At 60.7% G+C, this 22154-nt stretch overlaps 2 protein-coding genes across 7 annotated transcripts in view; both read left to right on the top strand.

Moving 5' to 3' along the window:
* The window catches only part of NISCH (nischarin), a 33944-nt gene extending 23369 nt beyond the window's left edge, over positions 1-10575 (top strand). For 3 of the 4 annotated variants that reach the window (XM_025456095.3, XM_025456096.3, XM_049097870.1), the window contains 8 exons: positions 1747-1871; positions 3051-3100; positions 3984-5390; positions 6569-7079; positions 7469-7625; positions 8145-8273; positions 8764-8925; positions 9343-10575. In XM_025456095.3, the coding sequence (XP_025311880.3) occupies positions 1747-1871; positions 3051-3100; positions 3984-5390; positions 6569-7079; positions 7469-7625; positions 8145-8273; positions 8764-8925; positions 9343-9953 (3152 nt within the window). In that variant the 3' untranslated portion in view covers positions 9954-10575. The remainder of the gene's footprint in view (positions 1-1746; positions 1872-3050; positions 3101-3983; positions 5391-6568; positions 7080-7468; positions 7626-8144; positions 8274-8763; positions 8926-9342) is intronic. The other variant, XR_003140587.3, reaches the window with a different exon arrangement.
* Positions 10576-12528: 1953 nt separating this feature from the next.
* STAB1 (stabilin 1) overlaps positions 12529-22154 on the top strand; it is a 26966-nt gene continuing 17340 nt past the window's right edge. Inside the window, exons 1-17 of one of the 3 annotated variants that reach the window (XM_025456101.3) lie at positions 12529-12779; positions 16856-16992; positions 17357-17472; positions 17727-17812; positions 17885-17954; positions 18252-18347; positions 18647-18757; positions 18982-19178; positions 19421-19551; positions 19724-19851; positions 20144-20232; positions 20448-20585; positions 20730-20870; positions 21050-21112; positions 21395-21508; positions 21594-21647; positions 21877-21957. In XM_025456101.3, the coding sequence (XP_025311886.1) occupies positions 12699-12779; positions 16856-16992; positions 17357-17472; positions 17727-17812; positions 17885-17954; positions 18252-18347; positions 18647-18757; positions 18982-19178; positions 19421-19551; positions 19724-19851; positions 20144-20232; positions 20448-20585; positions 20730-20870; positions 21050-21112; positions 21395-21508; positions 21594-21647; positions 21877-21957 (1833 nt within the window). In that variant the 5' untranslated portion in view covers positions 12529-12698. Of the gene's footprint in view, positions 12780-16855; positions 16993-17356; positions 17473-17726; positions 17813-17884; positions 17955-18251; positions 18348-18646; positions 18758-18981; positions 19179-19420; positions 19552-19723; positions 19852-20137; positions 20233-20447; positions 20586-20726; positions 20871-20931; positions 21113-21394; positions 21509-21593; positions 21648-21876; positions 21958-22154 lie in introns of those variants that run through there. The other 2 variants (XM_025456100.3, XM_035702424.1) reach the window with 2 other exon arrangements.

Genomic DNA, 22154 nt, shown 5'->3' with positions numbered 1-22154 from the left:
AGGCATGCATGAGCTGATGCTGGGGAAGCGCTTAACACTGCTCCTGGCTCATCAGGAATGGTCAGTGAGGGCTTCCCTTTCTTGTGTCCTTTGTGGGGGTTTCCAGATGACCAGGACGGTGCCCCTAAAGAACCTGGAGCCTCTTGGGGAGGTGAGCTTATGTGCCCAAAGGAGAACAGGGCAGGATGACCTGGGGGTGTTTGTAGAAGAGAGAGGCAGGTCTAGAGCAGAGAGAGCTTTGTAGTGGAGGTGATAGGTGAGGTGAACCTCAAAGGATGGTAGTATCTGAGCGTGTGAGGGAGGAGAGGGGTGGACTCCAGGAGAGAGCAGTGTGCTTTTTGCATGGCTGTGTGCTTGCCGCCTTCCTGCTTGTGCGCAGCTTCTGCTGCTTTGCTCGGGGGCTGGGGTGGCAGCAGGCAGAGGCACCTAGGCTTGGGCTGTTGGCTTGGCTGGCTCATGGGCAGAGGACCTGGGCTGCATGAGTTGTCCTGTCCCGGGCGGGGCGGGGGGAGGGAGCGCGGCTGAGCTGGACAGGGGTCTGTGACTTCTGGAGCTCAATCATTTCACTGAGCCACAGTGACTGGCAGCAAAACCAGGCAAGCGCTGGGCTCCCTTCAAACCTCTCTGAAACTGAGGGTTGATTTTCAGTGTTCTCCCAGCTAGCTACACTTAAGAAAAGGTTTTAAAAAATAAGTCTTTACCCTCCACCACTGTGAAAAACATCCAGAGTGAAATAATAGGCCTGGACATGCTATCCTCCTAAAACAGCCTCAGCGGGATTTAAGAACGCTCTGTTTCTGGGGTGCATGAGTCACTGCGCTGTCCATGGAGGTGGCCCAGGGGAGGGTCAGTGGGGAGCATCGTGCGGAAAGCAGGCCATGGGTGCCGAGCATGGTTTTTTGTCCTTGCCAGCCTCGGAGAAAAACAGCCTGCAAGAAGGCCCGGCCTTCCGAGTAAGAGGTCCCGAGTCCTTGAATGTCTGTGAAATTCATAGAAATGTTCTATTAGTGGGGTTGGGCCAAGTTTAGTCAAGTTCCTAGAAAGAGGTTCCAGGAGTGAACACGTTGAAGGCTCTTGATGGACATACTGCCAAACTGCTCTCCCAGCCGGCAGACCAGCTCGTGCCCCACTGCCCGCCTCTGCCCCGTCAGGCCAAGTCCAGGCCAGGCTGACAGTCAGACCTTTGCCAAAGTGAGACAAAACCAAGGTCTTGTTTCAGCTTGCCCTTCTGTGGTTCCTTTTGGGGGTGTGCCTCACTTCTGGTGTTCTTTCTGGTGGCCATTCCTTTGTGGGATATCTGTTCATCCTTGCAGTCTCCTAATGGGGTTTCCAGCCCCTGCTCCCCATTCTCATTATCTTGAAGAGCCTTTTATAGATCAAAGACACATGTCTTTGTTAAGTATCACAAGTACTTTTTTTTCTCATTTCATTTTGATTTATCTTAGGTTCTTTTTTTTTTTTTTTTTTTTTTTTTTTTTTACAGAACTTTGGTTGTTATGTAGTCGTACATATCAATTTCTTCCTTTGGATTTAGGTTTAGAAAGTCTATCCCTGCTCTGAAATTAGATAGTCATTTATCCTTCGAGTTTAAGATTTCCATTTTTAATGTTTTCTTCTGTGACCTTGTGGTTGGGTTAGGGGGTCTGACAAGGCCCTCAGTCATGCCGGTAGCCTGAGGGTCCAGCCCTGTTTGTTGAATGGCTACTCTCCCTGCCTGCCCTGCCTGCCCACCCCTGGTCTCTCCAGGTATCATGTTCGTTCAAGAGGAGGCCCTGGCCAGCAGCCTCTCCTCCACCGACAGTCTGACTCCCGAGGACCGGCCCATTGCCCGGGGATGTTCTGATTCCTTAGAGTCCATCCCTTCAGGACAGGTAATACCCTCTTCCTACTTTTGGGGATTGCTTGTTTCTCTGGATCAACTGTTCTGCCTGGGGCTGTCCAGAAGTAGGACCTGCCTGGAAGGTAGAGGTGGTGTGGCTGGAGTTTGGGGCAGATGCTGCCATTGCTTGGTGCACTCTGCTTTGTGATGAGCAGTTTGTATTCCCTGTCTGTCCCTCTGTCTGTCCATCTCTTTGTGTGTGTGTCTCTGTCTGTCTCTCGGGGCTAATAGGAACAGGCAGTTCTCTCACTAGGCCCTGGGGGGCCAAAGCCAGATAGATGGTCCTTAGCCCCTATGAGTGGACTGTCCTGGGAAAGGCAGTTCAGAAAGCCCTAGGTGGGGATTGTTTGGGTCCCACACCCATCAGGAAGAGTTTCTCCACCATTGCCTGGCACACTGGGCTTTTCTGCTCACTCCTGCATGTTACCCTAGTAGTCTGGGGCACATGATGACTCCAGCATCTTCTCTGGCTGCTGCTAAGGGTTCTGGAGCTTCTCCCTCTGTCTTGGGAAGAGAGGAGGAAGGCAAGTGTGATAGGATCTCACGTGTGGGGCTTTTCCCTGGTACCTGGGCCTCCATCCAGCCCTGACCAGTAGTCCAGGGTCATGGCCCTGTGACCCTGGGCAGTTTGCACAGTCCTCGTTCTGTCCCAGTACTCCTTGGCACTCGTCCTTTCACTCTCCCCAGGGTCACACAATAGGAGGTTCCCAGCTCCTAGGTCCTCTGCACTGCCCGGAGACCACTGGCAGGGCCTTGCCAGGTGCTACATAGCCTCTGCTCACAGAGTCCTCTGCGGGCCAGTTGCCACATTGATAGGCTGTCCATGCGGACCCACTGCGGTGGCATGAGGACTCAGATGCCAGACCTAAGAGGCACATGCTAAGCTGCAGCATGGCAGGAGGCTCTGGCCCAGGTCTGGGGGCACGGCTGCTGTCAGACAGACTATAGGTGGGAATCTCAGCTCTGCCATGCACTGCTGTATAACTGGGTGAGTCTCTCTCTGCCTTTCTGGGCCCCAGAATCTGTCCTCAAGAGAAACATGGGGATGGTAAGGAGCTTCTCGTAGGGTGGTGAAATGGGGAAGGGTGCCTGGGTCAGGGTCCAGCACCCAGTAAATGCCAGGGACTGGCTGCAGCAAATAGGGGACTCACCACATGTCCTCCTCTGTCAGGCACCTTCTGATGATTTACGGGACATGCCAGGAGCTGTTGGTGGTGTGAGGTAAGGAAGAGGTTAAGAAGGCATTCTAGGCCTTCTGCACATGCCCAGCTGTGGACCAGTGGGAACCAGTTGGATTTTGTTAACAATCTGTTCATAGAAGTTCTTCAGAGATATTTCTTCCTTTAAATAAACAGGAACGAGGTGGGTTCTGGTCTGTTTCCAAATTCTGATCCCTGAAGTTTGCTTGACGCGTTATCCCATACCAGGGGTCAGCAGATCAAGGCCAGTTTGGCCAACAGGCTTATTTTGTATAGCCTGTGAGCTGAGATTGATTGTTAAATTCTTAAAGCACTGTTAAAAAAAAAAAAATTATGTGGATGGGCTTTCCCAAAACTATTCACTCCCTGACTTTTTATAGAAGTTTCCCAACCCTGCTCTATATGTGCTTGTTCACGGAGGGGAGCAGTGGCCAAGAAGAGCTAGAATTTAAATGTGAAAGTCCTAAGACCCACCTAGCTGACCCCCTGACTCCCATCCCAGAGGCCACTGGGTGCTCCTGAAGGGAACCATTGTCAACAAGTGACTTCATGCCCTTGAGCTCTCATTCCCTTGGGAGTTAAAGCCAGCATCTGAGTGACTGAGAAGTCTTGTGGGGCTTTTGTTGGGAGAGCCCGTGTGGTGTGGGTACAACAGTGTTGAATGCCTGTGGCCTGAGCCCTGGGAATGTAGACTTGCACTGAGCCGGCAGTCCCAGCAGTCCCAGCCCTCCAGTGTCTCGGCTCCCCACTTGGGCACTTATCAAGGATATGGGCTGAGCTGTTTCGAGGGCTTGGGAGACCCTCGTGTTGTTCTGTCGAGGCCAGGGTGCAGCGGCAGGCTTTGCCTGTGTGCAGTAGGGATAGTCCAGCCCAGAATGCCATTGACCTGGCCTCTCCCCACACAGCCCAGAGCATGCAGAGCCGGAGGTCCAGGTGGTGCCCGGATCTGGCCAGATCATCTTCCTGCCCTTCACCTGTATTGGCTACACAGCCACCAACCAGGACTTCATCCAGCGCCTGAGCACACTCATCCGGCAGGCCATTGAGCGGCAGCTGCCCGCCTGGATAGAGGCTGCCAACCAGCGGGAGGAGGGCCAGGGCGAGCAGGGCGAGGATGACGACGATGATGAGGAGGATGCCGCTGAGAACCGCTACTTTGAAATGGGGCCCCCTGATATAGAGGAAGAGGAGGAGGGTGGCCGGGGAGAGGAAGAGGAGGAGGAAGAGGAGGAGGAGGAGGAGGAAGGCGAGGAGGAGCGCCTGGCCTTAGAGTGGGCCCTGGGTGCAGATGAGGACTTCCTGCTGGAGCACATCCGCATCCTGAAGGTGCTCTGGTGCTTCCTGATCCACGTGCAGGGCAGCATCCGCCAGTTCGCCGCCTGCCTCGTGCTCACTGACTTCGGCATCGCGGTCTTCGAGATCCCGCACCAAGAATCACGGGGCAGCAGCCAGCACATCCTCTCGTCCCTACGCTTCGTCTTCTGCTTCCCCCACGGTGACCTCACCGAGTTCGGCTTCCTCATGCCGGAGCTGTGCCTGGTGCTGAAGGTGCGGCACAGCGAGAACACACTGTTCATCATCGCCGACGCCGCCAACCTGCACGAGTTCCATGCCGACCTGCGCTCGTGCTTTGCGCCGCAGCACATGGCCATGCTGTGCAGCCCCGTGCTCTACGGTAGCCACACCAGCCTACAGGAGTTCCTCCGCCAACTGCTCACCTTCTACAAGGTGGCGGGCGGCTGCCAGGAGCGCAGCCAGGGTTGCTTCCCCGTCTACCTGGTCTACAGCGACAAGCGCATGGTGCAGACTGCCGCCGGGGACTACTCGGGCAACATTGAGTGGGCCAGCTGCACACTCTGCTCGGCCGTACGGCGCTCCTGCTGTGCGCCCTCTGAGGCCGTCAAGTCCGCCGCTATCCCCTACTGGCTGCTGCTCACACCCCAGCACCTCAATGTCATCAAGGCCGACTTCAATCCCATGCCCAACCGCGGCACCCACAACTGCCGCAACCGCAACAGCTTCAAGCTCAGCCGAGTGCCGCTGTCCACGGTGCTGCTGGACCCCACACGCAGCTGTACCCAGCCACGGGGCGCCTTCGCAGACGGCCATGTGCTGGAGCTGCTCGTGGGCTACCGCTTTGTCACTGCCATCTTTGTGCTGCCCCATGAGAAGTTCCACTTCCTGCGTATCTACAACCAGCTCCGGGCCTCATTGCAGGACCTGAAGACTGTAGTCATTGCCAAGACCCCTGCGACTGGGGCCTGGTCCCAGAGCCCCCTCGTGGAAGGCCAACCTCCCGAGGACAGGGCCAGGTGAGACAGTGTAAGCTCTTGGCAGGGGGATGGGGGGGGCCATGTGTGAGCCAGGGTGGGCCTGGCTCCTCTGCTCCTCTTTGGCTTCTGACCAGCGTCAGCATTGCCCTTGGCTCCCTGTGACACCCTATGACAAGCCTTACTCTGGTGGTGAGCCATGTACCCCTTTTCAGGAAAAACTGGGTCATTAAGGGGCTTTCTCTTTGCATGTTATTCTATGAGTGCCTTCCAGAGTCACTTGTTGGCAGAGAGTAGCAAGGTCTGAGGTCTGAGTTTGAGCTGGGCAGTTCTCTGGTTCAAAGCTCCTTTCCTTCTTGCAGCAGGGGAGACAGAGAAGGAAGTAGTGGTAGTCTTGTCCTGTTCTTCCTCCCTCTGCCTGGCTTCCCCTTGGCTCCCTCCCTGGGTTTCCCTCGGGGCCATCTGGAGCTGAGGCTAGAGGGAGGCCTATGAGCAGCCATGCCCATATTATCCTCAGCTCACCCCCACCCAAGACTCCAGAGGGGCCTCATGCCCTGGAGGGTGCTCCTTCTGTTGGTCCTCCTGTCCTCTGAGATACAGCCTTACTTTCTCTTCTGTCCTTGGAACCAGTGGAGACACTGTCCTCACCCCAGTGTCTCAAGCCTTCTGCCTCTGATCCCAGCTCCTGAAAGTGGTGTTCCCAGGGGGTTCCCAAACTCTCCCTGGATGAATCAGGTCCGCTTCTTGGGCCCAGCTCAAGCCCCATGCCCTCCATAGAGATGCCATCAGGTCTCGAGGTGCTGGAGAGCAGCTTCTGCCCAAGGCACCCCACCCCTCTGTGCTGAGGCCTCAAGGGGTGACACCTTGCCTCCATTTCCTTGCTGTCCCCAAGCCTGGCTAGAACCTGCCCACAATGGGGACTGCATGCAGAAAACGGACGCCCTTCTTTATCCCAGCAGGCACATCTTTGTGCCAGCCCTGGGGTACCACACTGCCTGTCTTTCCCCTGACTGCCCATCATCTTCTAAGAGGGAGGGCCTGGCACTTTTTCTTTGTTCTGTCTGCCTGTAGGGAACCTTGAGATGATGAAATCTCCAGAGGACCCCAGACTTGGCAGTTGGTACATGTGTTTCATCACCCTCTGAGGTTGTATGTGATGTGACTCTCCACTTGGGGTCCCTTTGCTAACACAATGTTTCTCGGGGGATTGGGATATGTAGCAATGACCAGCATCCTCAGGAGGTCCTAGTAGAGGCTCCAGCTCCAATGCCAGCAGAGGCTCCAGCCCCAGCCACAGCAGAGGCTCCAGCCCCAGCAGAAGCTCCAGCTCCAGCCCCAGTGCCAGCAGAGGCTCCAGCTCCAGTCCCAGTGCCAGCAGAAGCACCAGCCCTGGCTCTGGCCTCAATGGAGGTCCCAGCCCCGGCCCTGGAAGAGGCCGTGGGCCCAGCAAAGTCCTCAGGCCCAGTGGAGGGCCTACTTCCAGATTTGGCCCCAACAATGGCCTTGGCCTCAGAGGAGACCCCAGCAGACACCTCAGCCCCAGCCCCAGCCCCAGCCGAGCCTCTGGTGCAAGCGGAGGCTCCTGCTCATTACCCAAGTGAGCACCTGATCCGCTCCACGTCGGAGGAGAATCAGATCCCTTCGCACCTGCCTGCCTGCCCGTCACTCCGTCACATTGCCAGCCTACGGGGGAGCACCATCATCGAGCTCTTTCACAGCAGCATTGCCGAGGTAGTGGCACTAGAGCTGGGCTCGCTCACTGGCACTCATATGGAGAAAGGTAGCACAGTCAGGGGAGGGAGATCCTGTCACGCCCTCAGACTATGGCCACTCCTAGCCTTGGGCCCCAGACACACCCTGCCCCACACCCATCTCTCACCCTTCGGTTCTTCTCTGCTTCCAAGTTCATAAATTGAGCAGATGCAGTGAGGGTCCTGTGTCTCCTCAGCAACGACTGTGGGCATGTTGGGGATGTGCAAGTCACCAGGGCAGTGGGGCTGATGGGAGGGAGGGTGTACCCTGTCCAGGGCTCTGTTCTCAGGCAGGCACAGCCCAGAAGAGAGTTGTGTGCCTCTGGCGCTGCTTGGCTCCGGGCCCAGACCCAGCCCTTCTGTGTCCAGGTTGAAAACGAGGAGCTGAGGCACCTCATGTGGTCCTCAGTGGTGTTCTATCAGACCCCGGGGCTGGAGGTGACCGCCTGCGTGCTGCTCTCGACCAAGGCTATGTACTTCGTGCTGCATGATGGCCTCCGCCGCTACTTCTCAGAGCCGCTGCAGGGTAGGCACCAGGGCCCGCTGGCACCTGAGAGCTCAGAGCATGTGCCCGAGGAGACAGGCCAGGCTCTGTCCTAGAGCCAGCTGTGTGGCCTTAGGCAGCAGGATTTGGCTGTGCTGTGCCGAGCCTCCCTTGTCTGAGGAAGGGGGCTGATAGCCACACTCTCTCCTGGAGCTCTCATGAGAGACCTAAGGCCAGCACATGAGTCAGGACCTGGCAAGGGGCCCGGGCACTGGTTCTAACGAGGTGGGGTTGGCAGCCTCTGTTCAGTGGGACCCCAGTGGGAGACCTTAGCCAGCGGCCTGTCAGGGGCCCTCAGTCCTGCGCTGAGCCTGGCAATGCCCTAGAATGCATTGCCAGTGAGGCCTCATGTGCATGGAAGTGGGGGCGGCTCCTTGCCAGGCCTCAGGAGGCCAGGCTGGCAAGGGGCCCCCTCCCTGCTGGACAGAGCTGCATACCTGGGACCCTCGTGCTCTCCTGGCAGAGCCAGCACCACACATGGTTCCTGTCTTTCCACTGTAGATTTCTGGCATCAGAAGAACACTGACTACAACAACAGTCCCTTCCACATCTCCCAGTGCTTTGTTTTAAAGCTCAGCGACTTGCAGGCTGTCAATGTTGGGCTTTTCGACCAGTATTTCCGGCTGACGGGTGAGTGGCTTGCTGTGCTTTGTCCTATTTTGGGTGAAGGCCGGTGTCACCAGTGGGCTCCCACCGTCCGTATGTGGGTGCGTTATCACAGGCTGAGTTATCTCTGCTCACAAGCCTGATCACCGGCACGGGAGGAAGCAGCTTCAGGAACTGCTGAGGGTGCAGAACCCCCCACCCCCCAGGGCTCGATGCGAGGCGGGACAGAGGTGGCCAAGTGCCCGGCGGGCAGGGAGAGTGGGCCCAGGGCTCTCGGGCAGGATGTTTCTGACTCACACTTCCTGAAGAGAGAAAGCTAAGCTTTTTCCCTAATGCCTCTGTATCCCCTTCCAGAAAAATGTCACAGCCCTTCCGGCCCGAGAAATAGCTATCTCCCAGGTCCCGTGATACTTTCCCACGTGGGTCCTCCTGGGCCCAGCTCTGGTCTCCAGGGCCCAGGGATGGGGTGGGGGAGAGGCGGCCTACCACTGTGACCAGCTCCCTTCTCCCCCAGGCTCCTCCCCAGTGCAGGTGGTCACCTGCTTAACACGGGACAGCTACCTGACACACTGCTTCCTCCAGCACCTCATGGCTGTGCTCTCCTCACTAGAGCGCACACCCTCACCTGAGCCTGTCGACAAGGACTTCTACTCTGAGTTTGGGAACAAGACCACAGGTACCGCCCCCCCCCCCCCCCCCCCCCCCCCCCCCGGCTCAGGCTGCAGACAGACCACCTGGGCTGTTGTTGTGGGCCCCTCTCCTTCCCGATCCCAGGGGCCGCAGCAGGCCCCAGAACCCCTTCTGCACTTCTTATTGTTTCTCTTTCCTGCTTAGCCAGCTTGGGTTTTGCGTGTGCTTTTCCATGGCAGAGCCTTTATCCCAGCAAACCCTCAGCCACCCAGCAGATGCACCTCAAGTGTCTGCTCTGAGCTGCTGTCACATGGGTCTCTGCCCAAGCACAGGGGCCTGGAATACTCTCCTGCCTTGGCCAGCCCCTTAGCCTGATATCGCGGGTGGCTCAGGGTCACTGATTCTCTGGGCCCTAGTGCCGGCCGGGCTGGGCTACAACCCTGGTGGGCGTCCCTCTCTGCAGGGAAGCTGGAAAACTATGAGCTGATCCACTCGAGCCGCGTTAAGTTCACCTACCCCAGTGAGGAGGAGATCGGGGACCTGACATTCACTGTGGCCCAGAAGATGGCTGACCCAGAGAAGGCGCCGTCCCTCAGCATCCTGCTGTATGTGCAGGCCTTCCAGGTGGGCACCCCGCCCCCAGGGCGCTGCAGGGGCATGCTGCGCCCCAAGACACTCCTACTCACCAGCGCTGACATCTTCCTCCTGGATGAGGACTTTGTCCACTACCCGCTGCCCGACTTTGCCAAAGAGCCACCGCAGAGAGACCGGTACCGGCTGGACGACGGCCGCCGTGTCCGTGACCTGGACCGCGTGCTCATGGGCTACCAGACCTACCCACAGGCCCTTACACTCGTCTTTGACGATGTGCAGGGCCATGACCTCATGGGCAGCGTCACCCTGGACCACTTTGGGGAGGTGCCAGGTGGCCCTGCCAGAGCCGGCCAGGGCCGTGAGGTCCAGTGGCAGGTGTTTATTCCCAGTGCCGAGAGCCGCGAGAAGCTCATCTCGCTGTTGGCTCGCCAGTGGGAGGCCCTGTGCGGCCGCGAGCTGCCTGTCGAGCTCACTGGCTAGCCCAGACCGCAGTGGGCCCTTGCCACCCGCAATGTCTGGCCCTGTGTCCTCTCGGGACAGGAAGCAGGCTTTCTCTGTTCTTTTTAAAGTGTTTCTCCCCGCTCTTTGGCTACCTTCATTGGACCGTCCTTGTGGAGAATGTGAACATATGTGTTCAGTGACTTCTTTCCAGTACTGGGAGTGAAAGTGCCAGCCACCTCCAGGACTTCTGTGGCCATCAGCCTCCCACGGGTCGGTTGCCTGCCCCTGGTGCGGTATGGCCAGCACGCCAGTGTCGTGTCTTCTGTTGTGGGACTGTTATTAACACGTGGCACTGTGGGTCTGATTTACTCTTCTGTGTGTCCTTCCCTGAAGTGTCTTGTCCAGTCATGTGCTGTCATTGTGGGCGTTCGCTGCTAATCGTGAAACTGGTAGCAAAATGCACATCAGAAGCTCCCGCCTCGTGCAGTTTTCCAAAGTGGAGACCTCTCCTGGCCCAGCCAAGTGGGAGAGCCCCGTGGGGGCAGGAGTCCCCAGGCCTTGGGGCTGAAAGGGGTGGTGGCAGGGGACCTAGAGCTGCCAGCACCGAGTGTGATTCCTGTTGCCTGTTTCCTCTATTCCAATAAAGCAGAGTTTGACACAGTCTGGGTCTTTTAGTTCAAGGGTTATTGGGTCTCAGCAGGGCACCAGCCCAGGGCATGGTTGGGGTGAGGGAGAGAGTACCCTGGGGAAGCGGGAAGGTGCACTCCTGGGGGCAAGGTGGGGAAAGAAAGGAGGGAGGAGGGCACGGAAGGCAGAGGAGTGGCTCTGCCAGGTGGTGCTGGTGGGGTGGCACTGGAGTGCTGGCACAGGGGAGGTGTGAGGGGACCCTTGGACAGGGCCGTGCTGGGCTGGGACTCAACCCCAAGCCTCAGGGCACGTGCAGCACACAGGCTCACTGGCTTTCTGCCTCTTGCAGCTCTGGAATGTCACACCCTGGCCCAGCCCCAGCTGAAGCTGCAGGCTGTTCTGAGTGGGATTGCATAGGGTGGGGTCTTGGGGCATCTCACCAAGAGGACCCACTGTGGGGGGGCTGTCCCTGGGTGGTGGATAGCGTGTTTGTGTTCTCAGAGACATGAGGGCTGCCTCAGGGAACCCTGCCAAACTAGGACCTGGGATTTCTTTGGGAGCCAGCCCTGTGTTCCACCCTTCCTCATTTCATTTTGACCCCCAGAGTGGGGGGGGGGGGCGGGGGGGAAGCCCACTTGTCTCTGCCATCCTGGCCCAATCAGGAGTGTCAGGTCCCCAAGGCCCTGGGGCTATTTGGGCCAGGCAGCACTGCAGAAGAGGTGATTGGAGGGTGGCCAGCCCCGCTCCCAGCCCACTGCTCCTGTCTCCCTCGGTGCCAGCAGTGGGGCCTGGAGCACCCATCACCCTCAGGGAGGCCGCCAAGGGGACGGGGAGCCGCCAAGGGGAGGTGAGAGTGGGTGAGAGGCCAGCTTTCCGAGACCAGCTCAGCAGCCCCTCGAGCCAGTGGGGCGAGAAAGGCTGCTGAGGAAGAGGAAGAGGAAGAGGGGCGACAAGGCTTCTCCCTACCAGGCTTCTATCGAAGACCTTTACAGATGGCCGCCTGCTGCTCTCCCTCTGTTGCGTGTCCGCGGGGATGCTGGTGACCGGAGGCAGGGTCCACTACCCGGCCCCGTGGGCCAACAAGGCAGCTGACCCCGCCTGGGTCCCTGAGGACGGGACCTGCTGTGTGCACGGGCGGGCCGCGCGGGGGGCTCCGCAGGCAGCAGCCCTCACCTCTTGAGGAGGGAGCTGTGCTCCGATTAGCCGGAGGCCTTAGGCAAGTTCCTGAGTGCCTGTGAGCCTTGTCTGCCTCTGGGGACAGGGATGTAAAGGCAACCCGCCTCCCTTCGTGCACCCCGCAAACCGGCCCGGAGCACCTGCTGGGTGCAGCAGCCCGACGCCACCCCTGCCCTCCCATAGCTGACGTTCCAGCAGGGAACAGAGTGAACAACATAAACAGCGTCAGCTGGTAGCTGGTGCTGGGAGGTGATAACAGCTGGTGACCCCTGACCTGAGGCTGACCCCAGGGTAAGTCCCTGTGAGAGGGTCTGGGGGCAAAGCAGCAGGTCAGGGGAGTGGAGAGGCGCGGCCAGAGCAGGGGAGGTCAGGCTAGTCTGGCCAGAGCGGTGTGGGGTGCGGTGGGAAGCCGGCAAGCCCCTCGGGGAGAGAAGGGGGCTACCGGGGTGGGGTGAGCCAAGGTTCATCTGATGTCCTGTCGACGCCCACGGCTGCTCTCGGCAATGGAAAGGTCTGGAGGCAGGCAGACCTGATTGGGGGCTGCCCTCCCCCACCTGCCAGGGTCCCCCACCCCCACAGCCTCCGAATGATACAGGCCGGGCTCGCAGGCAAGGGCTGGGCAGTGGTTTGAACTGGAGTTTGCCCCGCACCCCCTGCGAGGCCCCAGGCTTGCGGCTGATGGTGGGCCTGGGGGCTGCGATGCCCGGAGGAGGGCCTCGGGCCAGGAAGCCCCGAGCAGGGCCCAGCCGACCACGCAGGGGTCAGCGGCCAGCACCTTCCCTTCCGCCTGCAGCCTGCTGATAGCAGGAGGAAATCCTGGCGGGTTCCTGTGGGGGTGAGCTGGCGGGGCCTCCGGACTGCTTTTAAAGCGACTGCCCGCCCCGGCCCGCCCGCGCGCCCTGTGCCTGCCTTCTAGAGCTCATTCCCCACACTGGCTGCCCTGACTGTCCTGGACGGCGCGCCTGCCAGCCGCCACCAGCCATGGCAGGGCCCCGGGGCCTCCTTCTGCTCTGCCTCCTGGCTTTCTGCCTCGCAGGCTCCCACTTCACCAGGGGGCAGAAGGTGAGTGTGAGCCAGTTGCAGGGGGACGTGGTATCCAGGCCCTGCTGGCCACTGGTGGGAGCAGGGAGGGAGTGGACACAGATCGGGCACAGGTCTGGGGGCACAGAGGGCAGCCGCTCCTTGTCTGTCCTCCGAGCAGGACCAGAGGGCTGGGCTGTGGTGCCCGCGTCCGCAGGCTGAGGTGCGTGTCTAGCTGCCTGGGCCGGCAGGGGTGTGTTGGCTTGTCCTCCTCCGACCGTGCTCAGCCTGCCAGCCATGGAGTGTGCGCCGGCATCCCAGGGCTCCCCAGCCTGAGGTCGAGGGGGACAGAGCCAGGCCCATCCTCCCGCCCTCCCTGCCCAGACTGAGGCCCGGTCTCTCTGTGACCTTGGCCTGCAGACTGGAGATAGGATCACCCCCCAACCCTGGAGGGGCTAGCAAACCAACAGACTCACGTGGAACACACATGTGTGTGTGCTTGTGTCCGGCCCCATGGGTGGAATGAAGTCTACTCCCCCCCCAGTCTCTGGGTAAACAGCAGCTAACAGTAACACCCTCAAACCTGAGAGCTGCACACCCTGGGCACACGGAGGCATTATCCCCTGGAATCTTCACGACCCGCGGGCAGTGGGTCCTGTTCTCCACCTGAGGAAGCTAAAGCCCAAGGATGATGGAGACAAATCAGTCCAACACTGGAGCCGGGCTCCTGACCACTGTCTGTGATTCCCCAGAAAAAAGGGTCCCATTGTGTGGCTGTCAGACCCATGTGTGCCAGCCACCTCCCAGCTGCCGATCTGCAGGCCTAAGCAGGCCCCGGAGTGGGGACACCATCCCCATTGGAGCTTCTGGAAGAGCCTCCCCTCCCGCCTCCCCGAGTATGGAGAGAGTTGCCTGGCCGGAGCCTGCCTGTGGCTGAGGGTCCCTGCCCTGGGAGGCCAAGTTCACCTGACCCTTGGGGCAGCTGCTACTGCCCACCTATCACTAGTAGATGGGCTGAAGTACAGAGAGGAAGCACCTGCTGGGACCCCACTGCCGGGCAGTGCCAGGTCTAGGTTGGGGATGTGCAGGTGGGAAGCTGCGAGGGTGACCGTGGTGGTCGAAGGGCCCAGGGTTCTAGGCTGTGCTAAGCTTTGCAAGTGGATTCTTACTCCCTCCCTGCAAGATAAATGGAAGGAATTTCAAAGATCCGCCACCTTTTCCTCGTCAGAGACCTGTGCTCTGACCGCCTCTCAGCCCATATTCTAGGGCTGAGGCTCTGCCAGCTGGGGCCAGGCAGATGGCCCAGGGGTGCCCGTGGACAGGGACGAGGCAGTACCAGCCTTCTCTTGCAACTTCACTCAACCACCCAAGCCCTTCCAGCACCCCCCTGTAGCATAAGGACCACTCTAAATGCTAGGAAACTGAGGCTCCAAGGGGTCGGGATGACCTCAGGGTCACACAGCTAGGGAGCAGCAGAAGCAGGGTGCAAACACAGGCAGGTTCAGGCAGTAAGTCAAGGAGGGCTTCCTGGAGGAGGAGGGTGGAGGACAGCCCCTGTCCATTCAAAAGCCTTTTACTGGGTGCCTCCTCTGTGCAGGTGCTGGTGGAGCCTGTGGTCTCAAGCTGGGCTGTGGAGGGAGAAGGCGGTGACCCAGGCAGGGGAAGCAGAGAGGGGTGGGGGAGCCCATTCCTCTGAGGGAGTCTGGGTTCTGGGTGCCAGCTTGGGGGGATTTGTCCCACCTCCTCACAACAGGCTCAATCCCTCATGTCTCGAACTTCCCCAGCAGCGCCTGTGTCTCTGTGGGAAGCAGACGTTGCAAAATCAATTCTGGATTGGGGCAGTCCCGAGATGCCCCTAGGAAGAAGGGAATCTGATTCAGCACTGGGCTGTGACCCAGAGGGACCAGCGGCGAGACTGCGGGGGAGGCTGGGATGTCCAGGGAGGCCGGTGCTCCTTCCAGAGGGGCCCAGGGTCCACCCCCAGTGTGCTCCCCCGTGAGAAGTCTGATTTGGCCGCTGGCTTATCCACCCTTCACCATGTCACACACATTTCCCAGTGTGAGAGTCTCAGAAGTGAGCGCGTCCCTGTCGGGACAGGAGGCTCCTGCCCCCTCCTGGGCTCACCTTCCCACTCTCTCTCCCTCCATCCGTCCCTCTCTCTCCTGAACCCTTAGCCAGGCCTGGCCGTTCCTCTGAAAGCCGGTCCCTGAGCCGGCGGTGGCCACCCTGGCTTCCGGGCCCGCCTGGCCAGGTGGCCTCAGGGGTGCCATTGCCCTGAGCCAGCAGCTGCCCAGCCCTGAAGTTACCCAACTTCCTAGACATTCCCTGGCTCAGCAGAGACGGAGCCCCGGGGTGGGGAACGAGACCACAGCACTCAGCCCCACGGCTGGGCCTGAGGCGCTCTCGGCAACTTCCCTCTTTGCAGACCGCAGAGGCAGGAGCAGGAAGGGCCAAATCTCAGCAGCAGAGCCAGGCCCCGGGCCTCGTGCTCACCAGAACGTGCCAGGCCTCCTTCTCCTTTCCTCTTGCTCTGAGAGGCCTCAGTCTGATGTGTTCTAGGAAAGCCATGTCCTGGCCGCACGCCCTTTGACCCGCAGTGTGTTTAGCATTTTTCAGATGAGAACATCTTAGCTTCTCTAGCCCACGCCCCAGGCCCCCGCAACCTCTTCTCCATCCGCACGCACCCCCCTCCGGCCCCTTCTCCCTCTTACAACCGAGACTGACTCGGGCTTCCCTTCCTCCAGGGCACAGGGCTGCCGTCCTTGGGAACGTTCCTTGTTGCCGTGAAGGCAGCTCCAGGGACAGTGGACTTGCAGCGGCTGTGGCAGGCCAGGCACTGGGACCACAGGCCTGGGCTTTCTTGGCACCCGCACCCTCGGCAGACGGCCTCCCCCCCCCCCCCCGCCCCCGCCCACCGCGACTGCTCTCCCGCAGCAGCCAGAGGCCTGTTTAAAACAAACCTGCTGCCTCACCTGCGGGCCTGGCCGGGCGCCTCTCCGGGGCTGCTCTCTGCCTCTGCACGCGTGGCCGTCTGCTCCTCCCACTTGGCTTTTGCCAGCTCTTGGGCATCTTTCAGCCCCAGTCCAATGGTCACCTCCCCCGGGAAGCCACCTGGGTCTTCTCCGCTCCCTCGCCACTAGCACTGCCTGCCCGACCCCGACGATGGGCCCTGGCCCCCCGGGTCCGGGCTGGTGGGGGGGCCTGGGGTCGGGCGCAGGACGGCACGCGGGTCCCCTTGCACACACCCGCTGACCTGGCCTGCCTCTTAGGTGTGGGGCTGGCTGCTGGGTCTCTGCCGCCCCGCGCTGGGGTCAGCGGAGCGGCCTCGGGCCTGTGGGAGGATCCTTCGCCAGCACGGTGGGGACATGCTCAGGGCAGAGCAATGACCAGAGGCCAGCCCTGTGGTGTGATCCACCTGCGTCTGGGAAAGGAGTCGCTGTGCTCCCCCAGGCAGCCTCTGCTGTGGTATTTAATGTTTATTTTTCAGGGGGAGGGGATAAGGGACACTAGGGTGAGAGTCCACTTCTGGTCCCTGACATACCCAGTCCTTACTTCAGTGGTTTTGGGTCTGGGGTTCAGTTTCTCCATCTGAATGGGCTAAGGTGGAACAAAATGCAGGGCTCTCTTCGTGTCAGGAGGTATAGACTCTGAGGCTCCGAGGCATGGGTTTGCGGCCCTGGGCAGAAGTACATGGCTCTCGGGGCGCCTGGGTGGCTCATTTGGTTAAGCATCTGTTCAGCTCAGGTCATGATCCTGGGATCCTGGGATGGAGCCCCCTGTCTGGCTCCCTGCCCAGCAGGAAGTCTGCTTCTCCCTCTCCCCCTCCCTCTGCCTGATGCTCCCCTTGCTTGTGCTCTCACTCTAATAGATGGATGAAATCTTAAAAAAAAAAAAAAAAAAAAAGTACATGGCTGTGGACATAGGAACATACTGTGGCAGTGACAACCTGTGACAGGCAGGTTCCCCTGTCTCTCAGGGCCCTCCTTGTCCTCACTGCTGAGGAAACAGGCAGGAAAGCAAGACCTGGAGAGAGGTGCTGGGCCTTGGTTCAATCAGGACAGAGTCAGGACCGGGGCAGGGGCCAGACTCTTCACTCTAACCTCCCCTCTGTGGCCCAGGTGCGATCCAGGCGCTGCGACGTGAAGACCAAGTTTGTCACTCACCTCCCCTGCACCGTGTGTCCCGCTATCAAGAGGCGGATGTGCCCCGCAGGCTGGCTTCGGGAGCTACCGGAGAAGATACTGCGGGACTGCAGGTGCGGGTCCCTGCCTGCGTCCCTGCGTCCCTGCCCGCTTCCAGGAGTGTCCTGCGGGGGGTGGGGGGTGGGGGGTGTGTGTGCAAGGGGGAGCCTGGCAGGCCTGGGCGGTGAGGGCAGGGACTCACTTACCCAGGCAGTTGTTGGCCACTCGGGCTGGGGGCAGAGCTAGGGAGGAAAGAAGGGGGAGTGGGGGCAAGTGGTATTTACTGAGCATCTACCGTGAGCCGGGCCCTGTGCTCAGCTCTGGAGCAAGGAGAGAGAGCGGAGGTAGATGCAGAGCACTGGGACCCGCGTGGGGAGGCTGGGTGGGGGGCTGCAGAGCGGGAGGCCCTCCTGTCACCCTGCCCACCTTTGTCACCAGCTATGAGGTGCAGCTGGGAGACTCTTTGATGTCCATGAGAGGCTGCAGCCTGGAGTGCTGGAAGGATGTGGTAGAGAAGGCCTGCTGCCCCGGCTACTGGGGGTCCCAGTGCTATGGTACGGGGTGGGGGCCCCAGCCTTGCTCCCCGTACCCCTGCCCGGGCTCCCTCTCTGCAGCATCTGCCCCCATCTCCCTCAGCTTTCTCAGGAACCGGGTCCTTAGTGGCAGCCAGCACAGCTCTGCTGCCCGGCTCCGGCTGCCCCGGGGAGGGCCTGGCTGCCCCGGGGAGGGCCTGGCTGCCGGGAGCTGCTGGGGGCAGGGGCGAAGCGGGAGTTCTTCGGGGCACATTTGAGTTCTGGGGGGTCCACAGAGTGCCCGGGGGGTGCTGAGACCCCGTGTAATGGCCACGGGACCTGCCTGGACGGCATAGATGGCAACGGGACCTGCGTGTGCCAGGTAAGGGCCCGGCGAGGCTGGCGTGGGGGGCAGTCGAGGGGCGCGCACTGACCTGGTGCAAATCTCCACCAGCAAAACTTCAGTGGCTCGGCCTGCCAGGAGTGCCAAGACCCCAAGTGGTTTGGGCCCAACTGCCAGTCAGGTGAGTGCTGGCAGGGCAAGGGAGCAGGGCCACTGCCCACGTGGGGGCCCCAGGAGACCTAGTCCATGGGGCAGCCCCCCGCAGCCTCCCTCCCAGCCACTCAGCCTCACACTTCCCCTCCCGGGACACGGGCTCTGCTTCCTCAGACCTCCAGCCCTGTGCTTCTCCAGAGCCCTCTGAGCCCCCAGGCGAAGCAAGGTGCTTCCCTTGGCTCCCGTCACCCCCACGGGAGCTGAGTTCTAGAAACGCAGAGATGCAGACTCAATGTCCCTATGCGTCCCTGTATGTCCTGCCCAGTGTGCAGCTGTGTGCACGGCGTGTGCAGCCATGGGCCACTTGGGGACGGAAGCTGCCTGTGCTTTGCTGGATATACTGGACCCCGCTGTGACCAAGGTGGGCAGGACTGCTGGGGTGGTAGGTCCTCAGTGGCCAGAGGAAGAGAGGCCAGTAGGTGGGGGATGGGGCCTGAGCCTCAGGGGCCCTCTGCCCACAGCCTAATTATCTTTCGGAGTAGGAGAGGCACACAGCTGGTCAGGGGAGGGAGTGTCATCTGAGAGCTCCACTGCCCAAAGGCCCAGAGAGGGCGAGGCTCTGGCCGGAGTTACACAGCAAATTGGGCAGAGCATCTTCGCACCTTTGCTCCTCCCAACCTGGAGCCCTGAGCCCCCACAATACCCCTCCTCTCCACTCAGAGCTGCCGGTCTGCCAGGCCCTGAACTGTCCCCAGAACTCCCAGTGCTCCGCAGAGGCCCCCGCCTGCAGCTGCCTGCCTGGCCACACCCAGCAGGGCAGAGAGTGCCAAGGTGAGTCTGTGGCCTGGAGGCCAGAGGCCCGAGCAGGGGCTGGGGGGACGTTCTTTCAAGCCAACAAGCACAGTCTGGCTGTTGACAGCAGGTACTTCCCCTGAGGGAAGGCCTGTCCCAGGGTCTCCATCAGCCTGCTCACCTCATCTTTGGGCCATCACCGCGGAGGTGATAGGGCTCCTGGGTGCCCAACTCACTCGGGTTCTCTCTCTCTGCTCTGGCAGCCCCTAACCCCTGCCGACCGTCACCCTGCTCCCCATTGGCCCAGTGCTCGGTGAGCCCCACAGGGCAGGCACAGTGTCGCTGCCCCAAGAACTACTATGGTGATGGAATGGTGTGTCTGCCCCAGGACCCATGCACCATCAACTACGGTGGCTGCCCCCGCAACTCCACCTTGTGTCTGTACCAGAGACCGGGCAAGGTGAGCCGGGGCCCTGGGTCAGGCCTGTCCCATGGTCCACCCACCCACACTAGCTACTGGACCCTGGGAAATCATGGGCCTCCTGGGAGCCTCAGTTGACCCATTTGTAAAAAAATGGGCAAAGGACGGCAGTCTTCTTCTCAGAGGGTGGTGTGGTGGCTGAGCATAGCTTTATGGGTACAAGGGGTGCTGGTGGTTCTCATGGTCGTGATGTCACTTCCTTCTCCTCCCTGGGGTCCCAGGCCTCCTGCTTGTGTAAGCCAGGCTTGGTCAGCATCAACCACAATGCCTCTGCGGGCTGCTTCGCCTACTGCTTCCCTGACTCCTGTGACCGGTCAGCCACCTGCCAGCTGACCCCCGATGGGAAGACCAGGTGGGCACGAGGGCTTCAGGGTGGGCACTGGGGGGCAGGGCAGAGAGGGCGGGCTGGGCAGGGGCGTGTATACAGCCTCAGCTCAAGCGCCCTATGTGAACAGGTGGGCAAGGGCCAGGAGGTGGGGACTGGCTGCACCCCCGGCCCTGACCAGTTCTACCCCTGTCCCTAGCTGTGTGTGCAAGGAGGGCGAGGTAGGGGACGGGCGTGCCTGCTATGGACACCTGCTACATGAGATACAGAAGGCCGGCCAGCTGGGCCTGGTGCTCCTGCGGCTGAAAGTCTCCCTGGCCATGCTGGGTGTGTGACCCCCACCACCTGCCTGTGACTTTGTCCCTCACACTCCAGTCCTGGCAGGGAGGGAGAGGCAGACCCCTGTAGAGATGCCCTATTCCTGTGCCCAAGAGCTATGGGAGCAGACTGGGCTGGGTGGGGTACATGACTGGCCATGTGAGTGGGCACCCCCTCCCTGATCCCCATCTACCCTAGACCCAGCCTCAGCCCAGTGCCCTCCACCCAAATCTCCAAATCCTAGGACTGATGCCCGAAGGTTTCCCAGATCTCTCCTGATCCACCCTCTCCTGGCCCCCAGACCAGGGCTGCCGCGAGATCCTCAGCACGTCGGGCCCATTCACCGTGCTGGTGCCGTGGCTCTCGTCCACCTCCTCCAGGACCATGAACGTGAGCCCCGACTCCTCGAGGAGCTTGCTGCCAGCCCTTGCCACCTTCCCAGACCCTGCCCCAGGCTTTAGGGCCCTGAGAGGGTCCTCAGTCCAGACTCTGGGGAGCTGCGGCCTGGGAGGCCTCCCGTCCCCTCTGTTGCTGGGGCAGGGGTGGCACGATGACCCGCGGCCACCCCGGGCCTACTCAGCACCCTGGTCCCTTTGTGCCCACAGGTGTCCTTTGCCCGACAACTCTGCAAACAGCACATCATCGCAGGGCAGCATGTGCTGGAGGAGCCAGGGAGCCAGCAGACACGCAGGTGGTGGACGCTGGCGGGCCAGGAGATCACGGTCACTTACAACCGCTTCATGGTAAGGAGGGCCGCCTCAGCCCGGGGACCCGAGGAGTCCTGTTGGGGGCACACCGCCCGGGCAGAGGGGCGGACGTGGAACGGAGCCTCGGAACAGGAGGCTGGCATGTGGTGCATGTGAGCCAGACGCCTTGCATCTCAGCAGAAATACACCTACAAGTATAAAGAGCACCCCAAGCAGACATTCACCATCCATAAGGCCAACTACCCAGCAGCCAATGGCGTCTTCCACTTGGTCACCGCCCTGCAGTGGCAGCCCCCACCAGAGCTCCCTGAGGACCCCAAAGTAAGCCAGCGTCCTCCCCTCTCCCCACCTGGGGCCACTGGGTGACCTCTGACCCCCACAGGGTGCCAACAGTGGGCCAGGCCAGTTCCAGGCCAGGCTGGAACAGACCCTCCTCCCCTCTGGGGCTGAACCGGCCACCCCCTCTTCTCTGGGGCTCTCATGCTCGTTCCTTGCTACAGAGAACCATTGGCCAGATCCTTGCCTCTACGGAGGCCTTCAGCCGCTTCGAAACCATCCTGGAGGTGAGTTTGGGGGAAAGCTCCCTCCGATCTTTTGGGCTGAGACCCCTCAATGCCCCACAGTGATCTGGGGCTCTCCAGTAGCATGGGCCCTTGCACATGCCCCCACCCTAGGACCTATTTGTCACCATCCTGGGGTTCTGTGGTAGCGTGGACCCATTGCTTCTGTCTCCCACTTACTCCTCACGGGCGTTCCCTGCAGGCCAAGGGTGGCAGGGCCCCAGCAGGGCTCAGAGGTGGAGGCCGGCCACAGAGCCTCCCTGAGCCTCCTTCCCACTGCCACAGAACTGCGGCCTGCCCTCCATCCTGGATGGGCCCGGGCCCTTCACAGTCTTCGCCCCAAGCAACGAGGCCGTGGACAAGTTGCGTGACGGCCGCCTGATTTACCTCTTCACAGCAGTAAGCTCAGGGGGCTGGGAGGGGTGGGGGAGATGGGGCACCAGGGCCTCCACCCTCCCCTGCCAAGCCCTCTCTCCCCGGCCAGGGTCTGTCCAAGCTGCAGGAGCTGGTGAAGTACCACATCTACAGCCATGGCCAGGTGAGAGGCTCCTCTCTGGAAGGGCGACCGGCCCAAACCTGCTGCTGGGCTTTTGGAAGTTTGCCTGGAGGTCCCAGTGTCCCTTCATCCTCTCTCCATCCATTTGGACTCTCCTAGTGCAGGAGAGTCTGGGCACAAGAGTGGTGGCTGTGAGTCACCTGGGCAGGCCTGTGGGGGGCCCTATGCGGTGGCTAGTGCCTGGCCCAACCCCACCCTCTCCTATACCCAGCTGACCATTGAGAAGCTCATCTCCAAGGGTCGGGTCCTCACCATGGCAAACCAGGTCCTGGCTGTGAATATCTCCGAGGAGGTGAGCTCCACAAACAAAATCTGGAATGAATGGACCAATGGAGGGGCTGGCGACGACTGGCCAGTTGTGTAGCCTCTTTCAGACCTGGCTTTGTGCTCCAAGCCCCGTGGACGGCAGGCCCTGGTGGCGCCACGGGAGAGGCAGGATCAGATCCCTCTCCTGGGGCCCCACAGCCTGGGAGGGCTTCAAAGACCTGG

The sequence above is a fragment of the Canis lupus genome, chromosome 20, assembly GCF_003254725.2.
Source record: "Canis lupus dingo isolate Sandy chromosome 20, ASM325472v2, whole genome shotgun sequence".
NCBI classification, from domain to species: Eukaryota; Metazoa; Chordata; class Mammalia; order Carnivora; family Canidae; genus Canis; species Canis lupus.
Note: the sequence above shows the minus strand (reverse complement) of the source record. Positions and strands in the feature narration are given on the sequence as shown.